We start from the raw sequence: 26,282 nt of genomic DNA, 5'->3' as shown, positions 1-26,282 counted from the left end.
TACTTAAAGGACAGTTCCAATTCTAAGTAGAGAAGTACCTGAGGAACTTAACTTGAGGTAATTTATACTTGGTAACAATTGAATTAATTTTCACATTAATTTTTAATATTAACCACTATTGAGTTTATTAAAGTGTTTCATATGGTATTAATGTATATGTTATATTCATGACTTATTAACTATATAATTATTGCATTCTGTTTGTAATAGATACCGTTTCCTGACAAATAGTGAATAAGCCACTATCGCCATGATTGTTTGCAAATATATAAATAAGACCGATAGGATAGGGTATTGTAGCGAGCACGGCTCATCGATTCGCCGACTAGCCACGGGCGCCTTTCTTCATGTGTGCCGTATTTGTAATTGTGTGTGTCGTACCTGCGTTCTGGGAAAGCAGTTAAACAGTTCAAAGAAAAAGTAAACTATCCGGATGTTTCTAGAGGGTTCCAGAAAGGAAACAAAGAGTATTTAATGGAAGAGACAATCGCCGAGAGGAAGTAGAAATAAATTGACCGTTGCAGAAGTGAACCGGGAAATAAACTGAGAGTTATAGCAGTGAAATAAATAGCACAGTGAATAGTGATATATCAACAGTAGTGTAAATAAATAGAATAATTCATAACCTAAGTTTAGTCATAATTTAATAGTGTTTTTAAGTTCGTTAATGATTAGTGTAAATAAATAGTTCTGTCGTTATCAGTCTTACAAGTTAATTTTGTTAAACCTACAAACATTACAGTATCTTACCCTCAGTTGTAGTATGCAGTTAATTTAATAAACATCTTAATTTCAACGTTTACTTTACTTTAACAGATATTCTAAATCAGAAGTTAATAAGTTACTTAAATAAGATGGTTTAGTAATTATCAAAGGCAGTCTACACTCCAAGTCAATAGCTTGTTATAAAGAAGTTTTGTACAACTTAATTAAGTTTTATTAACAAACGTATTGAAAAGTCGACACATCACCATCCCTCATCGGCCAAGCTTAGCAACCTTGTGGGAATTGATGCTGTCAATAAAATTCTTATTTATCTCTTAAATCGTTCAATATATAACATACATACATTAGTTCGACCTATCTGTAACCTAAAGTACGTTTCGTTACTGTTTCTGGTATCACCTCTCTCAGGTCCCGGGTTCGATTCCCGGCGAGGGTGTGACAACAGCAACAATTTTTCCTCATTAACTTGAAGTAATTAATAGTGGATAAAAATTGAACGAATATTCACCTTAATATCTAATATTAACCACGATTGAGTTTCATATGGTAAGAGAAGTTGTTTTTTCTAATGTTATAAACAATTAAGATATGGACATGTAGCCAAAATTCGAAATTTTCAATTTCTGTTTATAACTCAAAAACAAAAGACAATAGCAATTTTTTGAAAATACTAATAAATTTGTCTCAAAAAATGAGATCGAGAAGCCGCCATTAATTTTTTTGTAGTTACAGAGTTGTCTTATAGTTACAGAGTTGTTTTATATAAATGTCGAAATTTGCATATCCTTTACACATGCATTTATTTTATATATGAAATTTGCAGTACTTAGTAATTTTAAATAAAAACCGACTGTTGGAATTCAATATTTTATTATTGGATTTGTATTAAACATTTTAATAACAATGATAAAATGTAAAGTTAAGAATAAGCTAGTGGAATAAATTGCTCGAATTATTGTAGGTAGTCAGTATTACTGAATTGGAACCATAAAATATTTCTGAGTGGTACTGATTTCGTGATATGGGCCGAATTACGTTTTTAAAAATATTTTTGAATCTACGTGGTAAAAAATTCTGATATCTTTATTAATGTTTTGTCGCGTATCTACATACCTATTAACAATTTAGCAACAAATATACCGATAACAAACTCGAATTAGAACAGTTGTTGCAGTGTTTTTACCTACATTATTCGGTTTTCTGTTTAGTTTTCGCGACTTGGATGATCTTTTAAAAATAGCATTTAATAGGCGCAGTAAAAAAAATATGCAATACTGCAACAAGAGTTCTGCTTGGTGATAGTAAAGAAGATCAATTACTTTAAAAAACTTTGGTCTCGTTTTAAAATGTACTTTTTTATAGCTAATATACAAGACTACACTTTCATTTTTGAAGCAAATAACGTTTTTATCTTTTATTATTATTGTACGTTAAGCTACCGCTGACCACTACTCAGTATGTATAGGTACTAATTGCTAGCATATGTAGTTTTGTATCCACATTACAATTCGAAAGTGACAAAATTGTGAACATGGCAGTTGAATTCTTTTATTTTACGATTAAATCCTTGAAAAACACAATAACTACATTATATAAAATTTTCATTTCGTTCATTTATTTATTAATTGTTTTGGAAATGTGTATCTGTCACCGGAAATGTATGAAATCTAGGAATTGTATACAATTCCGAGGTTATTTAGGAAATCTATAAAATATTGTTTCGAAGATTTTTCAATATACACATATCCTGGGAAATGTATACATTTCCTAGGAATTGTATGAAAATCCGATATTGTACTGGGAAAACTAAAACTTTCTGCGAATAAAATTAATAAAACAAGTTAGTAAACTAAGAATCTGTGTTTACGCGGTTCTAGTTCGATCGCTTGATGTACTTATATGTATTGGTGACGTTATTGTTTGGTTAGGTTAGGTTTGGAGATGTATATGCTTTAGTGATGTTATTGTATGGTTGTTAGTTAGATTTATAATAGACTGGAGTTTTTGCAATGTCCCTGCCCGCCGGATTCGGGCTGATATGTTGGAATAACGTCTTCGAAAAATATGCATCATTATGATCCCCGCGCCCAACATATGCATATGAAAATGATCGGCATTCTAACCCCTACAACATACTAAAAATTAAAGGTTATCCTGTTTGCTGAAACAAAGATAATCTCGTCACATTGTTCTAACATCTAACATATCAGCAGGGGTATTAAAAAAACTCCGGTCTGTCATAAATCCCCTTAACTAAACAATGACTTGACATCACCAATGGATATAGGTATATCTCCAAACAGCCTGCCGTATTATTGCCTATTTAGTATTACCTGTAATTAGGATTGCCACCCGTACTTTATTTTAAAGTATTGTACTCTATTTCGACTGTGCATACGTTATATTTTACAAGACTTATAAAGTACGCAAAAATACTTTTTTTAAGGTCTTAAGTAAACATCGTAATTTTGTAAGCGATTATTCGAAATTCAGAGTATTTTTACATCAATAATATTGCACAATACAATATTTTTAAGAATGTTTCTAAGTACGGAACAACTTGATTTCCCAAATCTGTTCAAAGTAGTGTCAGTTTTGCTGTCCGTTCCGGCCTTTTCAGAAAGAGTATTCTCTGTTATGAACGCAAAGTGACGGGACGACAGGAATAAAGCTTCATTAAAACTAATTATAAATGAACTCTGAGTTTACTAAAATCTTTGTTTGCCATGTTTAGAGGCTATTAATGTATTTAAGAGCGACAACAATTTGTTAGTGGCTGCTAGGTGTAACAAAAAATGTTTTTAAAAACAAAAAATAAGGTACTATATTTTTATGCTGAGTACTTTTTTTTAACCTTTTAGTGGCGGGACGACAGGAATAAAGCTTCATTAAAACTAATTACAAATGAACTTTTAGTTTACTTAAATCTTTGTTTGCCATGTTTAGAGGCTATTAATGTATTTAAGAGCGACAACAATTTGTTAGTGGCTGCTAGGTGTAACAGAAAATATGTTTTTAAAAACAAAAAAATAAAATACTTTATTTTTATGCTGAGTACTTTTTTTTAACCTTTTAGTCGAGAAATACTTTATGTAAAGCCTGAAAAGGTAGCAACCCTACCTGCAATGCATTTTCGATCGCCATTTAGGAAATGTATAGATTTCCTAGGAAATGTGTCTAACATAATTTATTTCACACATTTCCGAGTGTTTTTAGGAATTACATACATTTCCTGGGAACTGTATGCAATGACGGATTTCGTACATTTCCGGTAACATATCGACCAAAATAATTTGCAAATAATGTTTAATATGTAGTCATATAACTGTACTATCCATTGTATGTACACATGTACCTATTAATTATTTAAGTAACAATATGTTCAATGTATTGAACTAATGTTAAGTGAATATAACCAAAGAAAGTTTGGCAATTTAATTTTCTGGTATCCATTTCCAAAACATATCACTGTATGTTGAATTTTAAGTCATCTTTTTACATATATATATATATATATATCCAATTAGTATTTCTTAAATGCCATAATCATCATCTGAATAAGTAAAATGTACAGAGGAAGTAGGGATTACAGCGTCACAAGCGCAACGTGTTGTCAATAATATTTTAATTACACGTTCATATCTACTACGAACTAGTAGTTAGTCTGTAGGTAGTTTTATTTTTTTTTTTCGATTCAAAAATTTAACAAGTACTACCGGTTGTACTGGTGACGTGCATATTCCTTTTTTTTAAGTTAAAGAAAAACCATTACAATTGCAACCTTATACTAATTAATTAAGTTTTAACAAAATAATTGTGTTAGGAATAATATAGACCGAGTAGTTTGGACTCGTTTGAGTGTGATGTGAAATGGGGAGAAGGTTGGTCCCTGCTCTCACGTTTTTTTTTGTTGTCGGGGGGGTGGGGGTGGGCGAAGTTAAAACTTGTGAATTCATTACTTTCATAATAATTAGTTTGAAATGTGCGAAGGCGTACAAAGGGCAAACATAATATTTTTTTGAAATTTCGGCTTGTAACTCGAAATTTCGACCTGCACCTTGAAATTTCGAGTTGAGTATTGATTTATCAGCAGTATAAGAACATAGGCTTTCAAGTCCGGATTCAATAGTATAGTTGGGACTATCAAAATTGGCATAGTCTGCAATAAAACTTTTGCATTTTCTTTGTTTTTTTCAACTTATTAAATAGACAAGAGCGGCTGTTTACAGAACGCCTATTTTTACTTGCGACAGACGTAGGGAATATCGTAAACATAGAAAAGAGATGTCAGGTATGAATTGCAGCGGACACTAATAGAGAAAAAAGAATAACATTATACTAATTAATGTGTAACAAAAAGAGATGCAGACAAGCGGAATTTTCTTACGAATTTAGGAATGCAAAGACGCTAGTTTAAAGTTATAACTCGAACAGCCAATTATAAAGCCGACCCTGATTTTTTGGGTACCTAAGCAACCTCCAACCGTTGCACCACTTGCTGTTATTCGGTTATGTCTTTTGACTTTATTTATCTGTACTACTCATGAAGCATTTCCTAACTTAACAAGGGCGTGTTCAAAACGTAGCAATCACTACTGTCCCAAGTGGAAACAAGAAAGAAGATAAATCCATTACCACAGATAATTTATTGCGGACTTTGTCATTTTTGATCGCCCCAACTGTATCGTAGAATTATGATTAGTGCTGAATGCCAATGAAACTGTTAGGTTCAGACGTTTCGTTAACAATGTGGCTAAAATCCTCAGCGCCCACGTTGTCAATGCAGTACAGTCTATTTCAATTTGTTAGAATTGTAACCTTGAAGAAATCTGCGCGAAGATAGAAAGAATACACACTAGGCGTGAGCAAGCCAGAAAGTTGGAACAAGCTTGAACGAGTAGACGTCTCGATGGGCGGTCTTAGGAGATCGGCTAGAACTGTACAGTATTAGACGAAAATGTTTATATATATTAACAATAGAAAACAAAGCAAAAGTTTTATAGGTGTGTAGAACGTTAAGTTAATTCACTTGTCATTATTTTTGTCTAAATATGCTTTTAAATAAAGCATATTCTTAAATTTTAACGAGGCAGATCAAATAATTTTGCAAATGGTACTGTACACTTTTGTCTGTTTCTCGCTCGATGATCGGTGGAGAAATGAGCTCCGCAGACAAATATGATTGAATTTGGAATTTTGCTACGGCACATCCTAATAAAGGGAAGGGGCATATCTCCAATTTCTTAAAATGAACAGTACCACTGAAGATATTAGCTGCAATTTCCGACAAAACGTCTGGACCTAACAGTTCATTAGATCGCGGCCTTTCACCTCAAATCATAATTTTATCCTAAAGTGTTGTGACGATTGCTGTCAGTGATTCAATTGTCTGTTAGGTTACAATTGAGTAAGATTAGATTTGGTTCAACTATGCAAACAAAAAAAAAGTACACGACTACTTACCCTAAAATTATGATCCTAACCTAATTAAACTTAATTCGGTTGGTTGTAATCATAAAGTTATAGTAGGTAAAGACAACATAAAATTTTGCCGTTTCTTAAAATTCTCTTATCGCCTGGGATTGTGCTAGGTTACGTTAATAAGCATTTAGAGTTACAAGTCGAAATTTCGAGTTATAACTCCTAATAATGCCTTGTAGACGAAATTCAAATAGGCGGGGGTCATTGTTAGTTTAACTCTTTAAATTAGGTTTTTAAAATACTAACTGACTGATAGCATACGTGTTGAATACATAAGATAACTAAACTAAAATTAATATTTATATATGACATAATTAATATCACTGTTTTAGTGAGGCTCTTTCAGTTTAATAAATACAAATAGAATAAATAAAAGAAACCTAAAATCATAAAACGCCACTTAAAAAATAATATTAATAAATTGACGGTGAGTTAAAAAACACTTTAAACTTTAAAGGTTAAACATTTACGACAACCTGTGGATAATAAGGGACAGAAAGTCATTTGAAGGTGTCGAATATGCTCTGTAGTATTATACTCCTCAAAAACCGACGATTTTATCATCTTGATATCCCACATAAAGGTAGACCAGAAAGGTGTTGGAGCTAATCGTAATTTTTGTTCTCCCCTGGCATTAGTTACAGTATTAATGACCTCTATGTAATCCCCTCTTTTTAAGCTGACTATCAGATATTAAATTACACTGAATAAGATCTCTGAACTTCGATAGAAATAATGTGGCTTGGAGTGTTTTCAATAAGAATTCCGAGTTCTAGTATATTCTTGGGGAAACAGATACCACTCCCTTGATGCTTCTGTGGCCGTCCGACGATAAAGTCCCTACTGTTTTCAAATTTCCTATGAGTACGATTGGAGGCAGTGAAGTTGTAAAAATAAAACTAGCAAAATAAGAACGGGCGTATCTGTAATAGGGGTAGCGTTTATAGCTCACAATATTTCCCTGATATATCCATCTTATGAAGTTGATTATCACGTTCTTCCATCATAATCCCATAGTTCCCATAAAAGTGAAAAGCATGCACTTTATTTTTGTGTTACAGCGTCCATGTATGGGCATACAGAATTTTTGGAATTTTGTATCTCTACGTTGCAATAACTAGAGATGCAATGAATAGTGATTTTGTTTTAGATAATCGGGTAAAAACCACTACGCTTAATGCTTCATGTCTTCGTCTGGGCAGCATTTCCATTAAATGTCACCTTCACCAACATTCCAAACCACATTAAGTCCCATTAAAAAAGTCGTTTAAACACTAAACCGATGAAATTTTAATTCTTGATTGGTGGATTCAACGAGAGGGTTGAGTTGAAATGATTCTGATGATGATAAACATCAAAAGTCTGCAAGGTGACAAAATCGGTATCCCAGTTATCGTTGGTCAAAAGCTGATATACCAATAAGTGACAGAAATTGTAACATTCCGGTAATACTGATGCATTATTGTTTACAAGAAAAAGTAAACATAAGAACTATATCGAAATAACAAATAATTTAGTAAGCAATAAATAATACAATCTTCACTAGGTAGTTCTTTTGTTATAGTTATTTAATTATTTTTGTTGGTGTTTGTTTTTTCTGTTTTCATTATTCGGTACTGGCGGGATCTTAAAACAAAAGTACCGGTTTAAAACCAGGTACCTGGTCCATCCCTAGTAATTACTCTTTTGAATGCTGCGAATTGTTATGTCGGAAAATATGCCTCTGTACTTTACTATTACTTATAGTGGATTATTGAAGCTTGACTTTCTTCATAAGAAAAAATATAACAGCCTGACAGTGCTAGCTAAGTGTATAGAGTAGAATTGCGGTACAAAACAGGAGGTATAGTGCAGAGCAACATCTTTATGGTGTCATTTTGCTATGTGTGATTCCATTTCTTATAAAAACAATTAATTATATTATTAGTTATGTTCTCAGTTCTAACTGACCTGACACTTTAAATGTCACTTTTTGGTGGTATGACATTGTTACACTGTTATGTTTATGCTGTTTTTGCTAAAATGAGCATTTGGGATTTTTCTTGACTTCATTTTCTTTGCTGTTTTCTATCATTTGCGGATTTTCGAAAGAACCGAAATTTCCAGATATAACTTGGTAATAATTTCCATATGTTTTTGACAATTTGAAGTATAGGATGGAACGTAAGTTAAGGCAGGTAGTATGGCTTAGGTGTGAATAATAAAATCAGCAATTAAAAATTAAGTAACTTATACCTTAAAATTCCTAAAAGAAAACCTTGATAATATTAGGGCTGTATCCGAACTGTTAAGCAAATATCTGTGGGTCATTGTCGATTTCTACAACTTACTTTTCTTTTTTGTTTATAAAATATCCGTAAAGCATAAAAATGCCTATGAAAAAATAAAATTGAGTTAAAGTTAATTTTCCAATTATCAAAAAATGTTAAGTTTAGCTACTGTTAAAATTTATTACTATAAAAATCATGAAAGATGAGTCTCCATAATAATTTTTATTTTTAAAACCAAGATTATTTAACTCTGTCAGAAACCTTTTTCCATCTTCATAATTGAAACGCTTTTAACTATTGGTTAGTATATTTATGCAATTTCACCGTAAATGAAATTTGGGACGAACTACCTCAAAGTAACTGGTGTATAGGCAGGCACCTTCTAATGAGTCTACTCCAATTTACAACATTTCTTTAATAATATTGACCTTTTATAGGCTTCGAAATGTAATATTCTTACTTCCAAATACGTACATATAATTTAGAGACAATTAAAAGATTAAAACTTAATTATGTATTGGGCGATTTTCAGGTGCGTTCGATTCTAGTTGGTATTGTATTCGTTATCAATGTATGGTTTAATTTTACACTAACTTCAGTTGAATAATGATACATTTTGTAATCAATGGGTAATTATAAACATGTTTTTAATTACCAATTGGCAATTGTATAGAGTACATTAAGAGAAATTGGAATTAAACTTGGCAAAGCTATCTACACCATAAAGACTCTGCCATTCGCTTTACTTCCTAGTTTGTAGCCAAAAATTTTCCTTTATACTTTAGTTAAAACAATTTGTCTGATGAAGAAAATCTTGGTTTTATGATCTATAAATAAGACATAGTAAAGTACTAAAATATATTCTTTGCTATAACAATCTTCTGCACTTAGAAGAGTTGCTGGAAAGTGTACATAAATAATTCTAAAAATTGTTGTTTTCGAAATTGTTTATTTAAAGTATGGCATTGACGTTAGTTGACGGAGTTAATGTTGGAATTTATGATGATCATTCAGGTGGGATAATCGACATCAATCAACTTCCGGAAGAGGTTTTGGACGCTACATTGTCGGAAACACTAGTCTTACAGATACGGTGCGTTTATTTTTTAAAATTTCACTGCCTCCCATCGTACTCTTTGGAAGTTTGAAAGCAGTGGAACTGTTATCGTCGACAAAGCTAGACTATCACGACAAAAAGCATCAAAAGAGTGTTTAAGTAAAACTTTCTTAGAACACAGATTTCCGGATGAAAACACTCCAAGTCACATTTTGATCTCATCTAAGTTGGAGAACTTTTTCAATGTAATTTAGCATCTGATCGTTTCGTTAAAGAGGAAGAGCATTACAAACTGGCCAATAATTATCCAAGTGTTGCCAGGGGAAAGAAAAATTACGATTAGCTCCATCTCGTTTCTATACGACTGATCTAATGGGTAATGATATTATGTTAGAAGTGGTCTACCCTCACATGGAACCAAATGCGCTAATGAATCTCGATTATGTAATCAGTAGGTTTTTCGAGGGAGGAGAACATTCCAGATGTTCATACGACATTCTATGCAGTGGTGTAATCATATCATCATCTGAGGCCCGCGCAAATTTATCGGATGGGATAAAAAAATGTTTACGTTGTAGTTTCATCTTAATAAATTACGAAATAAAGTATAAATTTAAAGTACGTAGTATATTGAGACAAGTACAGTAAAATAGTAGATACATTTTAAAAGTTTAGTTGGCACCCGAATAAATTTCGTAAAAAGTCAGTACTCATGACTCTAGCGTAGCGCATGAACGTCCTTAATAAAATAATAAAAAGCGGGGATTCCCTGAGCATCACTAGCCCGCGCTACTAAAGAAGTGCTGCGGCAAAAAAATGAACTTACTGCAGTGGATGCTTTCTAAAACTGAGCGATATTTTTTTGAAGTGAAAATTCTTTACGCACGGAAGGGTAAGTTCGTTTCATGCGAGTTGCTATGTAACGAAATCATGCAACGGATGTCCTCCCTCTACTCGGTCACGTAGTCGAGTTCGTAGTGGGGATCGCTTGAGCCGTGAGCGCGCTTCAATGCAACGTTCGTTACAGGCAACTCCGCATGTATAGTGTAAAATTTAAATTCATATGTACAAATAATACCATTAAACCGATTTCTTAACCCCTATCCCGGTATGTTTGTGTGTTGCGTGTTGTATAATTACATGTTCTATTGTTTTTTCTTCTGAATGTGTTTAAATCTTCTTAATTTGTTTGTATAATTCGTGTATGTTCTTGAGTTAATGCTCAACATAAATTGATTAAATATAAAATTAATATTTTTTACCAAATTTTGAAATAAATGTAAGATTCCTTCTGTCCTCATGGCTTCTCCGGCCGGGGGCCCGTGGCATTTTCCCCGTTCTGCTTATTATTACGCCACTGATTCTATGTAATATTGCTAATTGCTTAACCTTTAATGTATTACCGCATCTCGCTGCCAATTTTTAAGTATGTATTTTATCGTGGCGTTTTTGTGATTATAATAGGTATTCTATTTTGTTAGTATCTAATTACAAATATTACCAGATAAACTTAAATGTACCTTAACGATATAAAAAAAATGATTTCAATAAATTAATGAATCTTTAAAAAGCTGCAAGTAATAATCAGTAGCAGGTATTAAGTTCATAAGACGTCAAACGCAGCTAGAAGTTGTGGATGATGACGATGACGATGTGATGATAGGGGGTGGTTTGAAGGGGGTCCATCTCTCTGTCGCACCATAATAAGATATACGGGAACATAAGTTCAATTAACACTCATTTTCTATTACGGTTATTTATTTACATGGCAAAATTATGGCACCTCGCATATCAACACAAAGTTCTCCATTTAAGCACCAAATGTATAATACGTGTTTATGTCTACGCTTTTGTTTTCAAGCTCACTCACCGGGTTTTGTACAATATATTTTTATATCAGTTTCTCTACAAAATATTAATATTATTTGGCAGTCAAGGAGCATTTGTAATTGAATGCAATATAAGTTCAAAAATTTTCTTTTTTTTTACCCGCCCGATTTTGTTCTAATTGCGATTTTACAAAATCCATTTAGTTCATATAATAATTAGTACGTGTCCACTTTAATTGTTTCAGTTCATCACTCGTGTTTATTTTCTAAGTCAATTAAAAACAAAAACGCGACAATTCCCTTAAATTTTGCCCCGATCAGTTGACGAAAACATTTCAGTTTAGATATCGCTTCAAATAATTGAAGAAGCTGTTACAGCTAAAAGAATTGACGTCGTGTACCGTGTAACCAATTTCCTTTAATGTATAAATCCAAAATAATTCCGAAAGGTCACAGTAAGTATAAAAATGTTTTTGGTATGTGATAAGTTGTTATAAAATAAACACGTGTGCATTTACCGATTTGTTAACACTTATACCCGTTTAACGATGTCACCGAAACACTAACGATAGCTATCTATGTAATCACTGTACACAATGTATAAATATTTTCTATTTTTTAATCTTGCCGCCATTAAACAACGTACTGCGCAATAGCGTACGTTTGCGCTTGTAGTATGTTGTAAGGCAGCGGATTTAGTTGTTAAATAATGCTTTCGCGATTGCGTTCGTTGTCTTCTAAGCTACTCGTCGATCTGGAGCCGCAAATTTGCATTTCAATTTCGGCCAAACGATGTTGCAATTCCCACTGTTGCTGGTTCAGCTTGATGCTCATCGCCGCATTCTCCGACTCCACTGTTTGCAAACGTTCGCGAAGGCGTTTGATTTCGGCCTCGAGCGCTTCGTGTGAACCCAGCAGTGGTGTAGCCGCTTCAGAGACCAATTGAGTCATACTGTCGCAGTGAAGTGTAGTGCCTATAACGAAAAAATGTAAGTTATTAATTGAAATTTCGGGTACAAAGTGAATGCGTTGTTAATTTCTGGAATTTAAAGCTTAAAAGTTTGGAATTAACAATGGCTTTGCAGTTGCATATTTCCCAGTTTTTGTTTCGTATAGTTCCGTGTGTTAAAAGGGTTGATGTTTTTTGTTTGTTTTTTTTTACTATTTTTCCACATATGTGCGTGCATACCTTAAATACAGAAGCTTTTAAATGTATTGGCTTTCCTCCGTAATACGTATTGTAGCGAGCACGAGTGTGTTTGTGTGCGATCGGGCATACGTGTGCTTGAACGGCTTATCGGTTCGTCGATTAGCCGCGGGCGCCTTTCTTCATGTGCGCCGTATTTGTAAATGTGTGTGTCGTACCTGCGTTCTGGAAAAACAGTTAAACAGTTCAAAGAAACAAAGAAACTATTCGGATGTTTCCAGAATCTGCGCCGTAAAGAAAAAAAGAAACTATCCGGATGTTTCCAGAAGGCTCCCGAAAGTATACAAAAGAGTATTTAAAGGAAGACACGATCGCTGAGAAGGAGAAATAAATGGACCGTTGCAGAAGTGAATCCAGAAATAAATTGACAGTGATAGCAGTGAATGACCTAAGTTCAGTAATAATTTAATAGTGTTTTTAATTTCTTTAATAATTAGTGTAAATAAATAGTTTTTGGCGTGTTCAGTTTTGGAAGTTAATTTTGTTAAACCCACGAACATTACAGTATAATCACACATTTAGGCTATAGCTAGGCGTTATTTACGTAGAGGTATTTCTTTTACCTGTCTACTACAGACCGCTGTACAATTTCTGCTTTTCAGCAGTGAAAATCGTATTAAATCGTACTTATTAGATTTTAAGAACTCCGTATACCTGTTAATGACTCACGGGCATAATTTTTATTTCTCATAATGTGGGAAAAAAAATAATTTGTTTGATTCTGCTAGAGATTGCTGATGTAATAGTGTTCTGAGAGTTTTGAATCGTATGAAGCATGTATCGTGTATATCTTTGCCATAAACAGAAAGGTGCTTTTTGTGCATTTTGTCTACATAAATCATTTGGACCCGTATTAGAAACACGTTCGGGTATATATGTAGGCAATAAAGACCCGAGTTGTCGCTGGTTTGGCGCTCTAAATTTATGTGCATCGACATTTCCAATAAATCAGTGGATTAGCGGTTTGAGGATTTACCCTGTTCTGAACTAAATTTTAAACCGGACTTTTAAAGAGCGCTCCGCAATTTATGACAAAAATAAAAAAAAATGTCAACTTTTTCGAACAATTAGGTACTCACTTCGCGACGAAAGTCAATTTATTCATATTTATTATCAGATTTCATACAGGGAATCATCAAAATTAATAATTATCTAAACTTTGATGAAGCAGAAGCTTGATTCGTTTGTGGTAATATGGAAAGTACGATTGTTGATTGTATAACATTAGCTGGAAGTAAACGATTGTCGTAAATTACCCAAGTCTAAGTTTTTAATTAACGTTAGGAGAGATCGTTAATCACCCATGTTCTCTCTGGCGTAAAATTTGACTGATGTGTTCATTATTTCATTCGAGTGTGCTTGTACTCACTTACCTGTTTGAGTTTTGAGATTTTATGAAAATGGGTGCCATTAATGTCGCTAAAAATTATGTTCGGAACTCGCGAGAACAATTAATAACATGTGACTGTTAGGTATGAAAGTTTATATAATCGATTAATCGACTTTTGTTACAACCATCATGGTATTGCAGTAAAAAAGGAATACGTTACAAAAAGGACTTACCCCAATTAACCACCTTTAGTTTAGTTAAATATACTTAAAAATGTAGGGATGAGTTACAAAGATAGAAGAGTGATACTTATAGTTTGTATAAAGAGCAACAGGCATTTATAGAGCTGGGGCTGCAACGTTGAGAAGTAAATATTAGAAAGGGAGTCAGACAGGGAAGCACACTGTCACCGCTACTTTTTAATCTATACATCGAAGACGCGATCAACTTCATTAAAGACACCACAACTGTAGGGATAGATGTGCAAGGGCAAAAGATTAGTATGTTTAGATTTGCAGATGATATAGCAGTATTAGCATCTAGCAAGGAGGACTTAGAGATAGCTTTAAATAAAATGGAAGCGGTACTGACAGATAAGTACTGTATGAAAATAAATAAAAGTAAAATTAAAATACTGGTATGCAAGGGAAGAAAAAGTAGGGAAAGAGCGAATATAAAAATAGGAGACGGAAAATTAGAAGAAGTGGCTGATTTTAGATACCTAGGAAGTCAGATAAGTCAGGACGGAAGGAGTAGTAGGGATATAAAGCAGAGGATAGCGCAGGGTTGTATCGCCTTTAATAAAAAGAAGTCACTTCTGCGCTCGCAAACGGTTAATTTAGAAATTCGAAAAAGGTTGTTAAAGGTGTATGTTTGGAGCACGGCGTTTTACGGGTTCGAAACATGGACAGTGGGCGCGGCGGAAAAAAAAGGTTAGAATCGTTCGAAATGTGGTGTTACAGGCGGATGATGAGGATAACGTGGGTAGAAAAGGTTAGAAATGAAGAGGTATTGGAAAGAATAGGAGAACAGGGGACTCTATGGAAGTCAATAAAAAATAGGCGAGATACGTTGGTAGGACAAGGTCTAGTCAGAGACATATTAGAGGAAGAAACAAAAGTTAAGAGGGGTAGAGGTAGACCTAGATTAGATTACTGTTCGCAAATAGTTAAGGATGTGGGCTGTTCTAGTTCTAGGGAAATGCGAAGTTTAGCTCAGGAGTGGTACGTGTCCAACCAGTCTTAAAACTGATGACCTTATGATGATGATGAGTTTAGTTTAGGACACATGTTTTGTACAAATGGTATCTGAACGGAACGCGTGTTCGCGTTAGTTAAAGGTGTTGTGGTTAATTGGTGTAAATGTGCCCCAATTAACCCACAGCACTTTTAATTAATGTGACACATGTTTTACACACAATGTAACTGAACGAAATGCGTGTTCGTGTTAGGAATCGTGGGAATGGATGAGACAGATGAAATGAAGACAGAATGGAGTAAAAGATTATGTGTTGAATATTACTGCCCCAGCATTTGCCTAAGTGATCCAGGGCAGATGGACCCGGATATTTCCCTACTAAGTAGATATAACCAATATACATAAATATGCTATTTAGGTTATTACTATTTGAAAATATATTAAGTATAAGAAGGAAATTAACTGCAATTACTTATGGTTAACAAAACTGATTTGGTAATTAACCTGGTCCCGAATTAATCCCTAATTTGTATCAGATTTTTAAATAACAATTTGAAATACCTTTAATCATCATAAAGTCGTCAGTCCTAAGACAAGCCCTTCATATCGAAGAAGGTGTCCTATAGACCTATTTTGCCTATTTCTTATTGACATACGCAGTAGCCTCTGTTCGGTGAGCTACTGAAACCTCCGAATACCTCATGAGTATGCAGAACTTCTTTTTGTTGACGGCGACCCGACCCTGCCCTATCCTCTGTTTTATATCTCTACTGCTCCTTCCATCCTGAGTTGTTCGACTTTCCAGATTTGTCACTTTTAATTTTTCGCCTACTAACGTTGTATTCATTCTTTTTCTAGTCTTTATTCTTTCTTGCTCAAGTTTTATATATTTTTATACAAATTATGTATCATTTTTCTATCTCTATCTCACATTTATTATTTATTATTATATTTAACATCTTATCTCATTTAACATTGTCAAAAGCTTTTTCTAAATCTACGAAATCCTAATAACATGTAACTCTATTGGCCAAGTTTTAAGATAAAAGATAAAAATGAAAAAGTTGTGTCTATTATCTATAACCGCAGTGCATTACCTGTCCCTAAGTGAATCGCTATGAGTAATTGAATTGAAAGTTTTGAGAGAAAAAGAATCTAGAAAAAAATTCGGCGACATTGCAACAAATCTGCAAATTCATGGGACGTATTTTATTGGATAAAAACAATAAACTGACCGTCATTAATTTATTTGCTTATTTATTGAAATGCGATTTGATTTTAAAATCCCCTTTAATAAATAAGCTGTCGTTATAAAACATAATCTGAAACAGGGAAAATAGAGCGTTTAACCTTTAACGTCATAAATTAAGTTTTATATTTTATTTGCGTATAGAAATTACCTTTATTATAATGGATTAATTAATGTGAAAACCCTCGGTGTGCGAGTCAAGTTTACATTTGACTGATGGTTTTTTTACTTACGAATAGTTGAAGAATCGTTAATAAGGAACGTTGACACTAATTGCGAAATTTCATTTCAAAAGATGGAGAAACCACATGAAAGTGAAATGAGAATTGATAGACATGAATTATAAGGGTTGCTGCAGTGGTTACGAAACTCTACAAAGTTAGACAGAAAGCATTTTTGGCATCTGTTTTCGTTGGTGTTAGAAGAAGTGGCCATCTCCGTTTAGTTTTTCATGTCGTAATGGAGTCTGGGGGTATTAACTGGCGTTTGTGTTAATTTTGACGGAGTTTAATCGGGAAGATTTCCGTGTGGTGTCTAATAAACAGTAATTGACCTCAATTTCCCGTATCTCCGTTAGCGAAATGGCGTTAGGAACGAGATGTCTCTCCGAGAGTCCTTTTCGTCATTCTAGCTCCCTAATGCCATAAAACATGCCCTCAGGCTCGCAAATGCCGAAAACCAAATAAAACTTTCCAAAACGTTTTACTTTAAATGGAACATAAATGCAAACGGAGTTCGGAGATGAAATTGATCCGATTATACACCGGGTGGTCAATATAAGACAGAGTAAATTTCAAGCAGATAAAAAATAGGAGAAATATTTCGATGAACCTTAGGTATATTAAACAGTACATTACGTATCGAGGTCTGAAAGGCAGATATTTCAGTCTACTTGTGAGTTTCCGCCTGAGCCGAAGGTTTCAGACAGAGATACGCAATACAATTGATAATTATAAATACAAGAATTCATCATGTGGAGATTATAAAACTTTATGTTTGTGTAGTTGTTTTGTACATTTCACGAAACTACTGTTAGTAAAGGATAGAACCTTTTGAAATGTGGCGAATGATGAGGTTACCATGGATAGAGAGGGTTAGTAATGAAGTGGTATTAGAAAGAATAGGAGAACAGAGGACTCTATGGAAATCAATAAGAAATAGGTGAGATAGGTTACTAGGCCACCTTCTCAGGCATGAAGGTCTAGTCAGAGACATAATAGAGGAAAAACGGGAGTTAGGAGGGGTAAAGGTAACCCCACATTAGATTATTGTTTGCAAATAGTTAAAGTACATGGGTTGTTCTAGTTTTAGGGAAATGCGAAGATTAGCTCAGGATAGGAAAGAGTGGAGGTGTGTGTACAAGCAGTCTTAGGACTGACGACCTTACGATATTGAGTACTGGATAAAAATATCTAATTATATATACTACCTAACCTAACCTAACTATATAATTTAATTCAAAGTATCGAGTTGGTTATGACAGAATCGATTAGATTAGATAAATATTTTTAAAAAATTTCCAGAATTTACTAATTTTCTGTTTTTTTTTTTAAACAAAAAAAAAATGACTGAATTTTATGTAATTCTTTTCGGATCATATTGCTTTTAGTACGTATCGATCGGCACCTCAACGAAGTCGAATTTCTTTGTTCAATAATAGTAACGTTCCTATCACGTAGTGGTTAGCTACGCCGGGATTCGCTTCAGTAAGTAGATATCCATACGTTTGAATGGACTTTGTTGGAGCATACGTAATCCTAAAATGTGGTATCGTGCTACAGATGGCGTTTACTGCGCTATTTGTAGTATTTTCTAGTAAAAGATAAATGTTTAAAAAATTAAGAACTGTTGGACGTCTATGATAAAAATTTCAATTTTAAAATTAAAATATATACCTAATGAATATAAAAGTATAAAATATATTGTAATTAACAGTTAACCTGTCGTGTTAAAAATTTCACTGAAAGGAAACATTATACTTATTACTAAAGCAGTCGCCGATTCGAAATACACGTCTTTAATTTGCAACGTAGCCAGCCGTATTAATCAATCAGGCCATGCTTCCACGTCAGTTACCAATAGGTAGTGTCAACCTTAATGGAATTACAAGTGCAGATAAAGGCCAACACGGTGGATAATGCATTATGTTATTGTTTGAAGCAGTTTTGGTAAGTGTACCAAAATCCGGTATGACAGGTATTATAATGTACAGTAAGAAACTTCGCCAAAGTGCTCGCACTTCGTTGGTAAAATTTGCAGCATCCGGTTGGTGTTAACCCGTTAACTCGCTAAGACAGACGTATCAAGATTAATCCGGGTGAATATTTACCACCAGACTGAAATGAGATACAACTTAATTTAAACGGAAAGCACTCAATCTCATTTGAATTCGGTAGGTGACTATACACATAATAATAAACGCATATATGGAGTACGTAATATGAGCATGGAATGTTGATGACTGCGAAGATAATGGGAAAAAATTGTATTAAAAAGTCGAACAGGCTGTGTAGCGACTTGTAAATCGGTAAACAAGAGGTAAATTACTGGTGGACCATCTCACTAGTACAATTTTGATAGGGTAGATGAACATGTTACAATAATTACGTTTCACACAATTTATCAATTGCAATCAGGGGCGCAACAAGGTAACAGTTTGACTGGGTACTCCCATCATAAACTATAAATGACTAAAAAAAATACGAGGGCGGTTCAATAAGTACCCGTGTTTGAAGACAGAGGACGTTTCTGAGGGAAATTGGTGTTGTCATCGTGTGCTGCCATCTATCAAACCACGCCAAAACGAATTTCAGACTGATTGATAGGTTAGTTTGGATTTGGCAGCCATTCGACTGAGACGTGTTTCGTTATTTTCGCTAAGATGGAAAAAGAGCAGTATCGTTCGGTAACTCGCTTTTTGTTTTTGGATGGGAAAAAATGCGAGGAGATGAAAACAAAGTTGGATACTGTTTATGGAGACATTTCGCCATCTACGACCACAGTTAGATATTGCTTCAACGAATTTAAACGTGGGCAAAGATCCGTTTTTGATAGGAGCGACCAGGAAGCCTGGCAAACGTTGTTACCGAGGAAATCATTTTACGGATTTTTTAGGAAAAGGAAGAACGATCACTGGACAATACTACAGTGAGTTATTGGACCGCTTCGACAAAAAATTGAAGGAGACACGGACGCATTTGACGAAAAAGAAGGTGCGTTTTCAACACGATAACGCACCGGCACATTCATCAGGAGTTGTTGCCGCCAAAATGAATGAATTACGTTATGAATTTGCTGCCGCACACCCCGTACTCACTCGATTTGACTCCCTGCGACTTCATCTTGTTCCCTACCATGAAGAAATGACTAGCGAGAAAGAAATTTAGCTCAAACGAGGAAGTCATCGCCGAGACAGGGGGGATTTTGGAGAGTTCGACAAATCTTATTTTTTGGAGGGGTAAAAAAAATGGCAGGGTCGTTAGGAGAAGTGTATCATTATAAAAGGGGACTATGTTGAAAAATAAAAACACAAATTTTAAAAAAAAAGGTGTCTTCATGTCTAACACGGGTACATATTGAACCGCCCTCGTACTTGAAAAGATCGAGTTCGGCTGCTCGTTTACGAGCTTGAACTATTTGAACCAAACTTTCAAGTTGGTTTATTATCTGAAACGACTGGAATTGACTGGGTGCTCAATCCAATTGAGTGGGTGCCCGGGTACACGTGGACCCCCCTTGTTGCGTCCCTGATTACAACCATCTTCTTTCGTAATGCTAATCAAATATCAATGTAAGGCAACCTGCACAAGAGACAGCAATAGGGTTGCCACCTTTTCAGGCTTTACATAAAGTATTTCTCGACTAAAAGGTTAAAAAAAAAGTACTTAGCATAAAAATAAAGTATTTTATTTTTTGTTTTTAAAAACATATTTTTTGTTACACCTAGCAGCCAGTAACAAATTGCTGTTGCTCTTAAATACATTAATAGCCTCTAAACATGGCAAACAAAGATTTAAGTAAACTCAAAGTTCATTTTTAATTAGTTTTAATGAAGCTTTTATTCCTGTCGTCCCGTCACTTTGCGTTCATAACAGAGAATACTCTTTCTGTAAATGCTGAAGTGGCCGGAACGGACAGCAAAAGTGACACTACTTTGAACAGATTTGGGAAATCAGAAATATTGTATTGTGCAATATTATTGATGTAAAAATACTCTGAATTTCGAATAATCGCTTACAAAATTACGATGTTTACTTAAGGACGTTCCCAAAGACCAGTGGTTCTCAACCTACGAATACGATTTCCCTATATAATTACCCACTTGCACTGTAAGAATTAGTTGACCAGCACTACGCTCTTTTGCCCCGCCTCCCATGCACATAAGCGAAAAAATTGACCTACTGCGTAGTTTTACTCGACTTGGCAACGTCTCATATTTGTATCGTCTCGAACTGATGAATGTGGAAAGATATCATTACTAAAACACTTTTTTTTTAGAAAAAAAAGCCAAATTATTTATTAGCTTNGCAATTTTTCGTATGCGTTCAGAATACAGGCAGGTATTTACAATTAAATTTTAAAGATGATCGTAAGAAAAATTTTTTTTTGGGAACGTCCTTAAGGCCTTAAATAAAGTATTTTTGCGTACTTTATGAGTCTTGTAAAGTATAACGTACACAGAGTCGAAATAGAGTACAGTACTTTATAATAAAGTATGGGTGGCAACCCTAGACAGCAACATAATCCTGAAGCTGCAAATCATGATAGACGGTGTCATTGGCGTATACGAGGTTTAAATGTATATTGGGGTTCTTAAGTATCTTAATTATGATAAAATCAATTGAAAAAATGAAAACCACCTCTATATAGATTCCTTATCAACATTAGGATGCATGCATCGTCCGATATTATCGTGAAGTAGAAAGCAAAAGTTACAAAATAAAGGAACGATGATGAATTTCGCAAATAAATTAAAGTAGAAAGAAAGATTGACACAAAGGGACAGTTCTCCAGAGTCACATAAGGAAGAACTTATTCTAAATTAGAACACTTGCGATGAGTGCTCGAAATAAAATGAATGCGTCGGTTGCAGTGAAGGTTATTATAGTCCAAGATCCTAGACCCGCCAGATTTATTTTCTGAGTAACAAAATGGGTGGGATGGGGTAGTATTAATATGTATTTTGAACATATGCATACCTGCTAAACTTGAACCGTGGGCCAATTTGCAGATAAAAGGTACTGAAGGTACATAAATACATTGCTCACTTTTCTTAAAGTCTGAGTGGAGATTTTTACATAATATTTCACAAAATGTCGTTAAAGATTAATAATCAACACTGCCAGACACATTCCGTTGGCGGTAATTTCTGCCAGATGCTGCAATGTTCGCAAAAAATCGAAACTTATAGTCTGAGTATTCATTTTAAAATATTATAAAAATTTCAATATTTTTTATAAGCAGCCAGACAAATGTAGTGCCTAAAATCCCCCATGCACAATCGTGTAAAATGTCGCTGTGAGTATAAGCGCAATTGCGATAATTGAATGACTTTATAAAATTAAAATTTAAGTTGTTTTTTCACGAAATGACAGTTGCGCGGAACAAATTCGACACACACACATACATATTTTTTATTATACTGCAATTAAACGATTAATTTAGAAATTAGAAATTCACGGGAGTGAAACATGGACGGTGGGAGCGGCGGAAAAGAAAAGGTTACAAGCATTCGACATGTGATGTTATCGGCGAATGATGAGGATATTGTGGATAGAGAAGGTTAGAAATAAAGAGGTATTAGAAAGAATAGGAGAACAAAGAATTCTATGGAGGTCAATAAAAAATAGGCAAGATAGGTTGGTAGGACACCTTCTCAGGCATGAAGGTCTAGTCATACTACAGGCAGAAACAGGAGTTAAGAGGAGTACAGGTAGACCTGCATTAGACTACAGTTCATAAATAGTTAACGATGTGGGATGTTCTAGTTTTAAAGAAATGAGAAGATTAGGTCAGGATAGGAAGGAGTGGAGGTGCGTGTCCAACCAGTCTTAGGACTGACGACCTTATGATGATGATGAATTGTTTCTTATGTTTTCATGAAAGTATGTATTACTTAAAAGAACTTGTCCATCTCTCCCGGAATTTCTATATTACTTTAAATCTTTTTAGAGCAGAAAATACGGTAAACGTTGTAAAATAAACTGCTACAGGTTTAATTTCGAATAGAACACGCGACAATTTGTACGCTATAATTAAATTTACACAGAAGGGCGAAAGGTATATGCAGCGCCGGATAATCCCGGCCAGATTCATATCCTTCCCGCGTGTGTTTACCGTCTAACCGATATAAAGGGGTTAAAACACTTTGTTCAGATCTATAGGTAATTAACTCATTCGGTAACAATGAAAAATTGAAAAATTTTCTTTTCGCGTATGTTCACTTTTAGACCGTGCATTCAGGGTTAAAAACACATATAAGGGAAACTTTTTATATACGTGTGCTTAGGTGTTAACCTCTCTTTAGTTGTCTACGCTTTTATTTGAGATTTTTCTTGGATGACGAAATATTTCTTCTTTAGTTATGATTCAATTTTGTGCAGGATTTTTATAATTTACTTTTTACTATTTCGTACTATGTTTTGTACTCCTAATATCACTCAATTTTACGTTTTTTACGAGAGCACGTAAGAACACGTATCAACACACACAACGCCCCGTACCGTCCCCTCTATAGGAGGAAACTTGTTAATATGCATAACATAACTTGTCATTAACGGTAGCATAATAGAAGAATCCATGTTTGGTAGTGCATATGTGTATTATTGATTGATAAAATCGTTAAAAATCGAGTGTGCATGCAAGTTAGCGACAATTTTTAAAGTAGGTAAATCTTAAACAATCCAAATTGCATCCGGGGTATATAATATAATAGAATTGCTAACAATGACAACAAATGTTCCTAAATACGTCTATTCAAAATAGATCAGGTTAAGAAGATGAAATTTCAAAATGTTTGATTTATGCGTTTGGTTTAGCATTTCTTAACCTAAAAAATGTTGGAGAAGTTTACGCTTTTGACTCGGCCGATATTAAACTAGAAAATGAAAAAATAACCAAATTTTGCGACTATCTTGTCTTACATACATTGATGAAAATTCTATCTTTCTACCGGATATCATACTTGATTGGTATAAAATTTTCGATAACTTACATGTTATCATCATCATCATAAGGTCATCAATCCTAAGACTGGTTGGACACGTACCTCCACTCTTTCCTATCCTGAGCTAAACTTCGCATTTCCCTAAAACTAGAACAGCCCACATCCTTAGCTATTTGCGAACAGTAATCTAATCTAGGTCTACCTCTACCCCTCTTAACTTTTGTTTCTTCCTCTAATATGTCTCTGACTAGACCTTCATGCCTAAGAAGGTGTCCTACCAACCTATCTCGCCTATTTTTTATTGACTTCCATACAGTCCTCTGTTCTCCTATTCTTTCCAATACCTCTTCATTTCTAACCTTTTCTACCCACGATATCCTCATCATCCGCATATAACACCACATTTGGAACGCTTCTGACCTTTTCTTTTCCGCCGTGCCCACTGTCCATGTTTCGCACCCGTACAATGCCGTGCTCCAAACATACACCTTTAACAACCTTTTTCGAATTTCTAAATTAACCGTTCGTGAGCACAGAAGTGACTTCTTTTTATTAAAGGCGACACGACCCTGCGCTATCCTCTGCTTTATATCCCTACTAATCCTTGCATCCTGACTTATTTGACTAATAATCTAAATAAGCAACTTTCATCGGGATTCTTATAATATGTATTAGCATTATCTCGATTTTTAGTGACTTTGTCCGATTATACTTATACGCTGCCAGAGGTTTTTTCTTTTAATTATATCACAATATTTTACAAAAATGCACTAAATTTAAGTATTTTGTACTGAATAATAAAAATAGGGATTTCCCCGTGACGTGTTCCCGCTAAAGCTCGACGTAACCAATCGTTACGAAAGCTGCATGAGCTTAACCCATACCAAAGATAAGTGAAAAGAGTCAACCAGACAGCATAGTCAGCTAAATAAACATTTGAATTGGTCGACGGTATCATTCGATTCATTTTTTTTATTTGCTTTAGAATAAATATTGTTTATTTTTCTTGTGATCATTTAAAAATGTAATTAGCACAAAAATAATGAAATTGGACTAGATTGGTGCAATTGTACCAACTCTGGCAACACTGTGTCAGTCACGGATTTTTTATTACTATCGTTCATAGTAAATTATGATTACTAACGGGTTTCCTGCCTGTTTTTACCCCTCGTGATTAATTTACCTGATCTGGCATGAGATGCGGAAATTTGCCTTTGACTTCTTCCGCTGCTCGTAGAACCTCTGGAATCTCTCGAACCCTTTGATCCGCGTGAACCTTTCGAACCGGGACTGTCGAGGATACGAGGTGGCGGAGTCTCTAATAGTGACCTGGGATAGATAGGAGTTAATCCTGCTAAACTTGGAGGAAGCCACATCTCCTCCAACGGTATTCGACCTCGGGATTCTACGAGACCAGGAGTCGACTGACTTCGTCCCATGGCAGCTAAATAAAATACGAAAATGATTAATAAATTGCTACTGCAATACAGTTTAATAGTTTCTAAAACTCTAAACGAAACAAAGCTTCGTGTAATTTTAGACAGTTGGTAGTTTCATATTTTGGAATTAGTTTCAAGATTTGAGAGGTACGCTTATTGTTTTGCTTTGTATGAGATGTTTTATTGTTCTTTTCTGAAAGAGAGGAATAGTGTGGTAGCTGTTGTTCACGTGACTGAAACATTAGGGATCATTCTAGCATGCAATATCTACGTTTGTGCCCATTCGAGTGAATGCAGTTTTTGATAAAAGAATAGAATTGTATGTACGATTCTCCCTGCGGACAGTTATTGCAAGTAATAACCGTACGGCTGTCTGGGAGGAAGGTAATTATTTTGACAAAATTATGTTTTACGAAAGCCCGCTTTCCTCTCCCTGAGGGCCCACATTGTAACCGCCACCACGTCATCTGACGTTCGTCGAAAGCAAGACGTCGTTCTTGGGAGGGTAACGACGTCGGTTAATTAGTCAGTTGCTTTTACCTCATATCTTCCGTTTAATCAAGACGTTGAATTGGTTTCTCACCATTTCCAAATCGACGCGAGACGGCAAAAGACTTACTGACGACTTTAATGAACCGGCGCAAAATTGACATTGATAACAAATTTTAAACGAACCATTGTGAAGTTAATTGCAAAGACAAGGACAACTAAGGCCGTTTTTGCGTTCCCATGAAAATTTCATGGAGCATTATTTTTTCACTTTCTGATTTAAAATATGAGCACAACTAGGTGATGCTTAAGCAGTGTATTATGTACATTATGCTTCTTTCTCTATTTTTTTGAAGTGAAAACTTCTTTAGCGACGTTGGGCACTTTTTGGCAGGAGAAAATGTTATGGGTTCGCGTCACCGACATGCTTGTAGCAGTGTATCTGTAGCTATACAGTTACGGCGATCGATGCCGTTTTTAGGCGATATTTAGATAAATTTCAATCAAACGTTTTCATTTCTTACTTTAGTTACTATAAGCCTATTGTATCTTTTTTAAAACACAATGAAATAATTAAGTACAAAAAGTCTAAGAATTGTTGAAATTAATGATGACAATGATGCAAACAATGTTAAAAATCAAGTACATTGAAATTTATGTAAATATTTGAATAATAAAAAACCATATAAACATGCATATAATTGTTGCTCGGAGTGTCAATAGATGTGAAAACCAGATTGATGTTGATAATTTTTATTCAAACATTGTGAAATTTCAAATTTTAATACTAAAAGTTCTAAGTTTTCACTTCTATCGGCAGTCCCTATAACTGCCAATTTTTTT

The 26,282-nt window shown here is 34.5% G+C and overlaps 1 protein-coding gene across 1 annotated transcript in view; it reads right to left on the bottom strand.

The window, feature by feature from the left end:
• Positions 1-10,862: 10,862 nt before the first annotated feature.
• LOC108735763 (cyclic nucleotide-gated channel rod photoreceptor subunit alpha-like) overlaps positions 10,863-26,282 on the bottom strand; it is a 59,391-nt gene continuing 43,971 nt past the window's right edge. Inside the window, exons 4-5 of the mRNA XM_025978926.1 lie at positions 24,695-24,955; positions 10,863-12,337 (exon numbers count right to left, since the gene is read on the bottom strand). Coding sequence (XP_025834711.1) covers positions 12,066-12,337; positions 24,695-24,955 — 533 coding nt within the window. The 3' untranslated portion in view covers positions 10,863-12,065. The remainder of the gene's footprint in view (positions 12,338-24,694; positions 24,956-26,282) is intronic.

The sequence above is a fragment of the Agrilus planipennis genome, unplaced genomic scaffold (genome assembly GCF_000699045.2).
Source record: "Agrilus planipennis isolate EAB-ADULT unplaced genomic scaffold, Apla_2.0 scaffold138, whole genome shotgun sequence".
Lineage (NCBI taxonomy): Eukaryota > Metazoa > Arthropoda > Insecta > Coleoptera > Buprestidae > Agrilus > Agrilus planipennis.
This window is presented reverse-complemented; position numbering and strand designations above follow the sequence as displayed.